Source organism: Pteropus vampyrus, unplaced genomic scaffold (genome assembly GCF_000151845.1).
Source record: "Pteropus vampyrus isolate Shadow unplaced genomic scaffold, Pvam_2.0 Scaffold19, whole genome shotgun sequence".
In the NCBI taxonomy this organism is placed as follows: Eukaryota; Metazoa; Chordata; class Mammalia; order Chiroptera; family Pteropodidae; genus Pteropus; species Pteropus vampyrus.
This window is the reverse complement of record NW_011888800.1, coordinates 14,988,585-15,000,621: the sequence shown is the minus strand read 5'-3', so window position 1 is coordinate 15,000,621 and position 12,037 is coordinate 14,988,585. Positions and strand designations below refer to the sequence as shown.

General features: G+C 40.2%; 1 protein-coding gene and 1 non-coding gene across 2 annotated transcripts; one reads left to right on the top strand and one right to left on the bottom strand.

Moving 5' to 3' along the window:
* The first annotated feature begins 2,325 nt into the window (after nucleotides 1–2,325).
* LOC105288821 (RNA polymerase-associated protein LEO1-like) lies at nucleotides 2,326–11,547 on the top strand. The gene is made up of 9 exons (XM_023527719.1): nucleotides 2,326–2,548; nucleotides 3,860–4,005; nucleotides 4,743–4,827; nucleotides 6,206–6,300; nucleotides 6,855–6,989; nucleotides 8,622–8,757; nucleotides 9,629–9,767; nucleotides 10,313–10,410; nucleotides 11,485–11,547. The coding sequence occupies exons 1-9, from the start codon at nucleotides 2,468–2,470 to the stop codon at nucleotides 11,545–11,547; spliced, it is 978 nt and encodes a 325-aa protein (XP_023383487.1). The 5' UTR covers nucleotides 2,326–2,467.
* LOC111736454 lies at nucleotides 5,680–5,798 on the bottom strand. Its single transcript, XR_002779184.1, has one exon. It is a non-coding gene; the product is annotated as a 5S ribosomal RNA (ribosomal RNA).
* Nucleotides 11,548–12,037: the final 490 nt, after the last annotated feature.

The window sequence follows — 12,037 nt, the reverse complement described above, 5'->3', positions numbered from 1 at the left end:
TAATCCCTTGCTGTTTCTTAGCAAGTGGCTTTTAAGAACCTTTATTCTGACTTTCCTTTCCAAGGTAACATGATTTTGATTTTGTTTTTTGACTAGTAGACACTTGAGTGTCAGTTATTAAGCTCTTGTCACTGATCTCCAAACCGACCCTTGTATACAGAGCTTAGCAATGCTTGAGCCAATCACATTTCAGCTTTGCCAGCTGCCTCCTGTTAGGGGGCGCTACAGGAAGATTGGAAGCTTTGCTAACAGAGAAAAGATTGCTCCTTCCTGTTTGTTCATGGAACTTTCTGGGGGCTGCCTGTGGACTTGCAGTTCTGAGGGGGCCAACCAACACTTCACTTCAGCAGAGGTAGTTCCTTCCCACAGCAGCTCAATCAAATTTACAGTCTTACCAAGACTTGGAGAGCCAGCTTCGTTGTACCCCTGAGAGACATCAGTACCAGCTGAATACTTTTCTTCCTCAGGTATGAGTTTTAGCTCCAGGGGGCCCTTTCTATAAGTTTTCAAGTTTTCACAATTCCACCTTTTTGTTCCCTCATCTCTAAGGGTGGGAGTTGCTTATTGAATTTGCTACTTCTGTCATCCCTTAGACTTCTTGTAACCTATACTTTTTGTAACCTAATTAAAACTTTAAACCTGATGACAATTTTTTTAAAAATTAAATTCTGTCTGTATAGACAACTGGTATGTTTTCTGTTGCCCAACTAGGACCTGACTGGGTATTCCAGGACACAAATCCTCAAAGACGAGATTTGTGGATTGGGTTGGGTTTGAATGCAAGTCTGTGCTCCTAACCAATGGGAAACGGGATGCTGGTAATCCATGGTGTGCAGTGGCATCATGCTGACTCAGATTACTCCCTAAGGTTGAGGGCTCAAGTGGCTGCCACCCTTGTTAGACTGTAATGGTTACTACAAGGACTGTGGTGTGGGATGGATACCCTCAGAGCTCAAGACATGGTCAGAGAACCAGTGAGCTTTCATGACAACCCTAAAAGAATCTCACAGCTTGTAGTCAGAGGGCTAAGGCAGCTGAAAATCAAATACTATATTTAATTATATGGTGACAACTTTCAAGTCTTTTCAAGTGAAAGGGCATTTGATTGAGAAAGGAACTAGGAATGGGGAAATAGGGGCTCAGATAAAGCTGAAAAACTCAAATTTCCTAGTCACTCTGAGCCTCCCTTGCCTATGAGAAGTATCTTGCCTCCTTATGTCTGAGGAAACCATTCTTGTTTGAAAATGCTGTAATAACATCACCTGGAACAGTTTTTGTTCTCCACAAGACTCACTCATCCAACTGATTGCTGACCCAAAAAGTCTGACCCACTTTTTACCAGTATAAACATCAATAGGATTTTGTCATATTCTGGCAAAGAAAGCAGAAACCCTTGACTAAAGAAGAAATAGCGTATACACCAAAAAGATTACAAGATTTTGCTAACATATATAGGAAGAAGTCTGAGGAATATGCATGGAAGTAGATTCTAAGGATGTGAGATGAAAGACAGATTATAGCACTAGTATGAGCCAAATGTACTGATCTGGGTGGATTTATATATTTTGTATTTGGCGTGTTAGCACATAAACTGGACATGACTCTATGCTTGGTTGGTTGACTAAAACTCAGTGGTTGCCTCCATTTAATGAAACCGAGATGCCAAAGCTTCCCTTAGCATTATGTGGAGGGACCCAAAGGCTGAGGGAGATAGGAGTGTTGGGGTGCATATCTCAGGTGACCTGCATACCAACTCTCAACCTCTTCAACTACTGCCCCTGAGGGCCAGCTAAAAACAACAGTCATTTAATAAATCTCACATTTTCTGAGGGTCAGAGGTGGCTTAGCAGGGTGGTTCTGGCTCAAGGCCTCTCATAGGATGCAATCAGGACGTTGGCTTAGACTGTATTATCTAACCACTTGCCTGGCAAAGACTGCCTTATCTAATGGCTGAAGGATCTGTTTCCAAGATGGCTCATGCAGGAGGCCTCGGTTTTTCACCACGTGATTCTTTCCATAGCAGTTTGCGTGTCTTCACATCATGATAACTGGCTTTCTCCAGAGCAAGTGACCCAATAGAGAAAGAATGAAAAGTCCCAATGTCATGGCCTAGCCTCGGAAGTGAGGATGTATTCTATTGATCACACAGACCAACCAAATACAGTGTTGGAGGGGACCACACAAGGGCAAGAATACCAGAGGAAGGAATCATTGGGAACCATTGTGAAAGCTGGCTATCCCAGCAACTTTGCCTTCCACCAACCTTGTCACTTTCCTTCTCCATAGATATTCTTGTCAGGCTTCTGAGGGCCAGGCTCAGGGAGTCAGTTCGAGGTTAGTTTTGTGGAGATTTGGTTCATGAATCTTCAAAATATGTTGAAGTGGTAGGCTATGAACTATGTGAAGAAATTTTGAGAGAAATTAATACTGTGCATTTCCCCCTAATAATGAAGATTATAGTGGAATCATGGATCTGTTTGGAGACATAGATGACATTTCATCAGAAAGTGATGATGACAATCAACTACCTATTCCAGGACAGCCTGTTGTAAGTACAATCACTACTCTCTACTGGTCCCATTGTTCAGAGGTTGATGGGTCTGACTTTCTCATGTGAAGAGAGGACATGGATAACTGAGGAGCAGTCTGAAACATCTGATGAATGGGTGACTTTCTTAGCGATATTGAAATTTTCTGGGTATTAGAGGGCATAAAAGGAACTGCTCAGAGTGAGGTTGATCTCAAACTTTAGGGGCTAGATGGCGAGGACTCAAAATTTGAAAACGTTTTATTTGAAGTTCTTCAGACCTGCACCAAGAAGTGTGTGCTATTTGACATTCTTCTCTGATTTTAATAGTTACTTAGCCTTGAGGAGTTGTATAATTTCATACTTCTGTTGCTTCTGTTGCTAAATATCATGTTCAAACTAGATATGCCAGCAAAATACACATTTTTGGGGGAGGAAGGAGGTAGATGGGGTAAAAGGGGTCAAATATGTGGTGACAGAAAGAAATCTAACTATAGGAAGTGAACACACAAATAAATATATATATGTCTTACTGTTAAAATGTACAGCTGAAACTTACCAGATTTTGTTAACCAATGTTACCATAAAAAATAAATTAATTAAAAAAAAAAAGAGTAGACTGAGTCCCAACTCTGCTGCTTATTAGTATGACTATGAGTGAGTGACTTAATCTTTTTGTGTCTCACTTTACTCATCTCTAAAATTAGGATAATAGCACATACTTCATAGGTCATTTATTAATAAGGTTGGTATCTATTAATGAATAAGTCATGGAGATGTATGTAGTGCATAGCACAGGGAATATTGTCAATAATATTGTAATAACTGCATGGTGACAGACGGTAACTAGACAGTGTGGTGATCACATAAGGTATATAAATGTTGAATCACTATGCTGTACACCTGAAACTAATATACTATTGTATGCCAACTATACTTTAATCAAAAAACTTTTAAATAAAAAAAAATATTTTCAAGTGCTTAGAAGAATCTTAGCATTAGTAAATGTTATGTAAATGTCTGTTAAATAAAATATAAAGTAATACTGCTACAAAAAATACACACACACACACACACACACACACACACACATTTTTTTCCAGGTAATGCAGGCTAACAGCTCTTGTTTTCTCTGGTGGGTTTTTTGCTGTTTTTATTGTTGGGGAGAGAGGATAAAATTTTAGGGAGAGACCTGGAGGGGTTGGGGACTGCTTTATCCCTAAACTGGTGTCTAAATTTACTTCCTGTCAAACTTGCATCTGCCTAGTGCAGAGGAGAGCTAAAGTATTTCTAATGTCACTTCAAGCTCTCACATTCTGATTCTTCTCTTAGGTTGAACGTGGATTGCCTCGGGACCAGCAGGAAAAAGAACCAATTTCTGACTCCAAAATGGAAGTAGATATTCCCAGTATCAACTCTGATTTAGGAAATGAATTGTATTTTGTTAAGCTACCCAAATTTCTCATCATAGAACCCAAGTAAGAGGAGTAATTAAAATTTCTTTTTCTCAAGATATTGAATAAAAATATGTAGACTGTAAATATTTTTTCTTATTTAATCATGAGTTAGCTAATCACAAAGATGGGCAAATTCTCATGTAATTCTGAAAAACTAAGTTTAGGATGTGCTGTGGTAGAAAAATGATGAATTACTGGTGTAAGAGAGTTTTAATGCTAATAATTCTTCTAGGATTTTGACACTTTCTTATAAACAGACCACAGCTGATAAAGTATTTTTTACTAGTGTAAAGATTAAAAATCAGAAAATGGGAGTGAAAAAGTTTGCCGGAGAAATTACAAATGTTCAGTGCAAAAGCCAACATGCATCTAGAAAAGAAAGTGATTCTGGACAACAAAATAGTGCTGATTTATATTATTCACAAAGGTGCACTAGTGCAAGCTCTTGTGCAATTAAGCATGACATTTTTCTCAAAAAAAAATGGGAAGACAGATCATGTGTCACCTATACTTTAGAAGACATATTTTATCAAAGGAGACTTTGAATTATTAGTCATATTTGGATTTTATTTCGTGTAATGTGTTTTGAAATCAAATTTCAAGAAAGTATAGTAATTTGCATATTTCCTTGAAATTTTTACATGAAGTGATTTGTCTGATTTTTAACATATTGGTACATATTATAAAGATTATTATTTTATAGTATTAATCATATTTATTACTAAATAGGACTAATACATTAAAAAAACAATTTTTAGACCTTTTGATCCTCAGTATTATGAAGATGAATTTGAAGATGAGAAAGTGCTTGACGAGGAAGACAGAACCAGGTTAAAATTAAAGGTATTATTCCACTTTATTCCTCTTTTATTTTTTAAGTTTTTTCTTTTATAAAGTAAAACACAGGGTTAATAACTTGAGTGAAACTTGAGCTTATGAAATGATCTTTTGTGTGTACTGTTCAATCAACAAATACCTGTTTAGGACAAGGAATTAATGTCTTTTTAGAACATTTTTAGCAGAGAAGGTACATAAACTTTTTTTAAGGCTGTAGAATTGTCACTTTTCTAACCTTTTATTTGCAATTGTAATTTTTCAACAGAAGAAAAGATTAAAATTCTTGAAAATTGTTAGTTGCTTCCTTCAGGATAATGGCATCGCTAGGTACATGGAACTGCCTGCACATTTTATAGTGCTTAGATCCTAGCAACTTCCTTCAATAGAAATATCTCAGGCTCATTATGGAAATTCAGATTATGCACAAAAAGAAGCCTTGGCATTAGGTATTTCCTCTAGAGATGGCCTGGGATGGCAAAGTACTACTATTGCTCTCACAAGGATGTCTTTTTAAATGGGGTTTCATGCGTGCTTCTGCTAAGACCTCCGTGGTTGCAGTGGAAAGGATCCATTTGTATGCTACTTTTGTGATTTGGAGTTCCCTACCAGATGGGTAGGGTAAATTTGAACTAAAAAATAGGGCAAAGCACAAATCTCAGGTTTAAATTTGTTAATTATCTAATCGTATATTCTTTAGAAAAAATTAATGTAATGCTCAGAGCTTCCTTGTCTTATTAGGCTAATGGGCACTTTTTATTTATTTTGTTTTTTTTAGACGAGGCAACTCTTGGTTGACTTCACAGATTGCAAGGACCTTGTCAGCTTACAAACCCTTTTTTAATTTTTTTAAATTTTTTATGCCTACAGCACCTAGTCTTCCTAGGTGGTCTCCCATCCAAGTACTAACCAGGCCCGACCCTGCTTAGCTTCTGAGATCAGATGGGATCGGGCTTGTTCAGGGTGGCATGGCCATAGACTGATGGATACTTTTTTAGTTCTTCTTTCATTGGGTTCCATAGCCCTTCAAGTGGCCCTGCAATAGGCAGAGGTCTCAGTTTTAGCTGCCTATCTCACGTGGACCCAAAGCCTAATCCTCTTCCCCTTGGAGCTCTTTATGTGTATGATAACATCTCCATCCTGCATCGTATTTAGCTTCTGCTTCCACTGCTATGAACTGGGGCTCAGAAAAGATTTAAACAAAACATCTGGTCAGTTTAACCCATATCTTTAGGTATTTGTAGCAGGAGGGTTTCAGTGTGGCCTAATCAGCTATTTTTTGATAAGCTCCTTATGATTTCTTGGCACATGATTATAAGTCACTTGAAAAAAACAGAACACACGGTTCATCACACTGGTTTTCTAACACCTTCGTGTTTTGAGCCAGGTAGAAAATACCATACGATGGAGGGTACGCCGGGATAAAGAAGGAAATAAAATTAAAGAAAGCAATGCTCGGATAGTCAAGTGGTCAGATGGAAGGTGAGCGCAAAATGCCTGAAGATGAGTGTGAGGTTATTGTGTAGGACCTCATTTTGGGGTCATCTTTCATTAAACAGTGAACAAACTCTAGGCCTCTGACACTACCTGGGAAAACTGAGAGAAATAAATAGAATTGCAGTTACCCTGCTGCACTGGTGGGAGACTTTAGAAATGGACCAAGGTACGATTAAATTCATAGTATCTACATATTGAGGTGTGGCCTAATGTTAGCCCCCAGGTGTGAGCTATTAGACATTATACATTGATGTTTTTGAAAAATTGTTTCTGTTTTACTAATGAAGTGGTAGAGATTGGGAAAACAACAAAACAATTATATTTCAAATTGAAGGGAGGATGAATTTTTACCACCTTTTACTTCGAAAGGACGTGGGTTAGTTATTTATGGTATATTGCCTTTGTTTTTCTTAGGAATTCAGTATGAGGACAGGGCCATGTAATTCCGTGGCATTTTGAGTGATGCTAACAGGGTAGAATGTAAGTTGTACGATTGGTTTACTAGCCACTCTGATAACTGAGCTATTTCTCGTTTCCAGCCTGTCCCTGCACTTAGGCAGTGAAGTGTTCGATGTCTACAAAGCCCCAATGCAGGGCAACCTTAACCACCTGTTTGTTAGAGAAGACACTGGTCTACAGGGACAAGCCGTCTTTAAATCCAAACTCACCTTTAGGTAACTATTGATATTGTTATTTGCAGTTAAAGAGCAACAGGTTGAGAGGTTGTGCCTAAAGCCTGACTCAGCCCTGATGACATACTTTTGAGGTGCACTTCACCAAGGACCGTGGTCTGGTTCCCATACTAGTTTTCACCTTTACTGCAAGATGCTATTTCTCAGGAAGCCACTTCACGTTATCATACCATGAGACTGCTATATAAACCAGAAGAGTGGTGTGTTGATTCACTTTGATCAGTGCACCTCATAAGAGGCCTAGAAGACTTGCCTGAGCTGCTCTGCACATCCTTTCCCTTTACTGAAATTTACCTGGGAAGCTAGCAGATCATGAGAACTTTGGTTGTGTGCATTTAAGTAGAGGAAAGGGGAAGAGCTAGATGGTGTGACAGGTCGCTGCCTGACCCCAAGCAGACAGATGCTCAGTGCTGTGCACATCTGTGCTGCAGCCCTTTCTCTGGGTGCTGCAGTCCACTCCCCACATCTTCCCTCTGAAGGACACAGCCCTGTTGTCCTTCATGTGGCTGTCCTTGAGAGGGAGCACTTAAGACTCTAATATTGCACACAAGATTTTTCTTAGAAAGTTATGAAAAAGTTCTAAAATCAGATTATGGTAATGGTAGCACAACTTTGTCAGTTAAAAAATTGTTTAATTGTTTATTAGAGTGAGTGAATTTTATGGTATGTCAATTATACTTGATAAATCTGTTGCTGTTTTAGACTGAAAGAGACAGCTCTGAGGTCATGTTTCACTTCTGTGTAAACTTGAGGAAGAGTCTCAGCTCACTAATTTTTAGCTTCCTTATCTATAAAGAGTTAATAACATCTACCTCTGAGGGATATTATATCGATTGTCAAATAATATATATCATGTAGTGTAGAGACCTGACAATAAACGTTGTTCAGATCCAATCTCTAAATGCTCTCTTCTCCAATGGCATCCTACAAGGCAAAGAATTCTGCAGCATGCTGGTTTTTCATTGTGCCCATGATCCATCCACACTGGGATAATATTTGATTGCCCAGCACAATTTCATTCCTTATGTTCCATCTCTCTACAGCCATGCTTTCCTTCAGAGAGACTCTCCTAAGAATCATCCTTTCTTTTCTCTGAAGTACTTAAAATCTGCCTTCCTTTAGTCAGGAATGCATTGCTTTCTGCTCCAAGGCCCCATTCTCTTATTATCCCCCTGAGCTATCATGAGGTCGCCCCCCTGCTACTATGACCTGCCTCCTTGCTTTGATTTTTTTCCAATTTTATTCAGATGGAGGGATTCATCTTCAGGTTTTAAATTGTGCCATCCAGGCTCTCTCCTCCCTCATGGAACCAGATTTCATATTTCTTCTAGGATTGTAGTCAGAGGTTTTCTTTATAAAAGCCCTTGACCATGCTGCAGGCCTCTTCTTCCATTCCACTCTCATTTCACCCCATTAGCTTTTCCCAGAAGGTGGATCAAAGGGAGGAACTTCTTGGGGATCCAGAGAATGAAGGACGTTCAGAAATACCTGAAGCCATGGGCCTGCCTCCCTACTCTGCTCAAGGGGAAGTGGTCATTGTCCATAGCCGGTCGTGCTTTCTGATCATCTCGAAATGCTTGTAACAAACAGACATATTTGTCCATTTTTCGGCAGACCTCACTCTATAGACTGTGCCACACATAGAAAGATGACCCTGCCACTTGCTAATAGATGCTCTGGGACACAGAAGATTAGAATCTTACCAATAGCTGGTTGTGATCCTGAATGCCAACGCACAGAGAAGATTAAGGTATGTTGGCTGTGCTTTATTCTTTTTTTGGGCGGCGGGGGGAGTGGGTATTGAGCTGTGTTTTCGGAATATTAATTCACCATTTATTGCCACAGCTAGTTTATTTCTTGCAGTTATCAGGGAACCAGCTTCACCTTCTAAGTGTGTGGTTAATGAGAGTAATGTCGACGGCTGCTGGTGAGATATAGCAAACCAGACAATCAGGTGCTCTCTCTCCCATCTATGAGATTTCAGAGGAAAACTGATTAAGAAATTTAGCCTTTGACAGATATCACAAAATTGTGTTAGCCAGATAGTGATATAGGAAGGTCAAAAGGACATCCCCGACTTATTGGACACTGGCCCTGCTTTGTGAACCCCAATATGTGGAATGACAGGCAGATGGAAGGGAATGAAAGCTCTACTTTGGGGCTCAGGAGCTCCCCCCAACATCTTGTCATCAGGGGCAGTGGGGAGCTCTCTGGTTTGAGGGGACCATGCAGGACTATCTGGGCACTGTGATGGTCTGGGAAAGTCAGGTGTCTATCTTAGGGGTGAATAGAAACAGCCTCCCTTAGGCGTCTGCTGGACGTGGCTATTGCTCAGGCTGGTCGCTGCTCTCTGGGCTCTGACTGGCAGCACAGGGGACGCTGCAGCTCCCAAGGACGTACCAGTGCCAGTTCTGATCAGTGGTTAGTGTGAGGGAGCCTTCTGCCTCTTTGCCCTTGTGTTGCCTTCACTTTTTAGAACCAAACAAGACGATCACTGTGGTAACACGTGTAGAATAGAGAGAACGGTAATCTGAGGATATAGTAAATATAGTAAAAGTAGGTTCAAGTGGGTGCAAAAGTAGTTAATTTTTAAGTTAAAGAGTTTATTTGCTTCTTTACAGAAGGAAGAAGAACGTTTGAGGTCTTCTACTCACAGGGGGACAGTCCATCTACGGGAGAAGCAGAACCAGCGGGGGCTGAGAACCCCCTACAAGGACCCCAGCAGTGATGATGATGAGGAGAGCCATGAAGTCATTAAAAGTAAGTACCAGGGGGAACTGGGAAGTGAGTGGGGTGCAGAGGTAGTACTTCATCTCAGAGCCACGGGACCCGTTTCTGCCCTGGTGAGCGCTTACTCCCTGTTCTGCTATTACTTAGGACAGCAGTACAAAGCATCTTATTTTTGTTTTTGTTAGGCCCACTTTCCCACAGAAAAGCTTAGCTGGGAAAATAAGCCACCCCCAAAATAAAGAAAATCAATGAAATCATTTATGTCCTGGAGGAAAATGTATAATAGGCAGTTTGCCTGCTTATATAGTTAAGGACCCAAATAAACTTTGTACATTTTAAAAATGTGTGCTTAAAGCCTCTTGGGTATTTAAAAGTGATCAATCTCTCTGAGCACAAAACTTCTCAAATCTAAGTCATTTCAGCATGTCTGAAAGGTATATATGTATATACCTTCTCATCAAAACTTAAAATTGTTGGCTCTTCAAGAAAAAATGTACAACAGAAGAAAAATTCAGGAACAAATGGGTCTTCATCTTGGAAGGTCAGTCTCATGCCTAGAATTCTTTTGCTTTCAGAGGAACAGGCCAGAATCTATTCTTCAGACAGTGATGAAGGATCAGAAGAAACTAAGTCTCAAAGATTACTGAGAGCAAAGCAACTTACCAGTGATGAGGTAAAAGCAAATTTAATTCTAAGGGGACTGCCCTGTACTCAGGAGCCAACTTCTGAAGAGGAGTTCACAGCCCAGGAGCACAATAGATGTCTATACACTTCACTGAAACTCAGTGAGATCAGTGCAGTAACAGGACGAGGAGTGGCCCAGAGGAGGGTTTGATACCTCTGATAGGTGGCTGTTGGAAGTCTGCTCAGAGACTTCTTGCTGGGTGTAGAAGAGTGTTAGCTTGCAGGGCACACTGGATAGGGTGGGGGATGCCAGGGAGATGGAAAGTCCTGTGAGAACGATGCAGGGCCCTTAGACACACCAAGTCTCAACTGGAGAACTAAGAATAGGTTGAGCCGGGGAGAGCAAGGCCTCTACCATGTTCATTGAGGTAACTGGGTGTCTTTTTCATTTGGGTATAATGGTAGAGGAGGGTTATTTCATTTCCTTGTTAATAAAATCTTTTCCTGTTAATTTTCCTTTTCCACTTATAAGATCACAAGTGCAAAGAAATTTTAAGTCTTAACTATACAAATGAATTACTGTTACTACCCATAAGCCATATTAATTCCTTCAATGTTTTCTGAACACTTAATATGTTCCACTCCAGGTTCTGGATAGTAGTAAACATAACAGTAACAGAAATGTTCAATTAAACATTGGTCACTTGTGTGAGGTGTTCATTTTTCATATAAAAATGTATATATTTAAAACTTTAAAAGCATACTGAAAAAGCACATAAAACACAAGTAGTCCTTTTTAAAAATCAACAAGCTGTAAAATACTGAATTTTACACACAGAAAGTGAAATACTAAGGGAGAGGAATGTATTTCAAGAATAATCAGAGATCTCAGTCAGTATATAGTGAGAAGGAAGTGTCCCTCCAGCCCTGACTGCTGCCCAGGAGGCCTGGCTTCCCACTGCCTCATCTGCTAGAGACAGTGTCTGCACTCAGATCGCCAATGGTGGGTTGAGTTCTAAGGTGAAGGGCTGCCTCCCCCACTGTCAGCTCAGAACTGCATTAGAGAAAATTTCCAGGAACATCTGATATTGAATTTTACCTCTTACTTCTCCTATCTTTTCAGGAGGTAAACCCTCCAGAAATAGGAAAGCAGGGAGAGAAGAGGAAGAGGATGACAGAAGTATGAAAGGTTCACCCATTGTATTGTTTTCAACAGTTTGTTTTAAAACAAAGATAAAAAGACTTGTTTTAATTGAAATGGATTGTTTTTGAATAATATTAGTTGTGAATAAAAAATGTTCAGAAGCAAGTCTGTGACTTTAGAAAATCCATCTTTCCCAAACAATAAGTTTCTGTTTGCTTTGGGTCTTAGGTTTTCATGCTTTCCTGCTGTTCTGCCCCACCCTGTTTCCTGGCTCAGCCCAGAGGTGAGCTTAGGTTTAGCTCCAGTATCACCTCTTTCGAGATGCCCTCCCTGACCTGCCTAGCTGGGTTTGGGGCCCTTCCGTGCTCTGTTGTCTCTGTTGGCATGGTGCTAACTTTCCATTGACCACACTGCATGACCGCTCTTGGAAGAGCAGGTTCAGCATGGGAGGGCTTACTGGACACTGGGTACTTTGCCAGGTGCTATAGCGGCCTTACCAATTCTAATCAGAACGACCTGAAGGGCTGGGGCT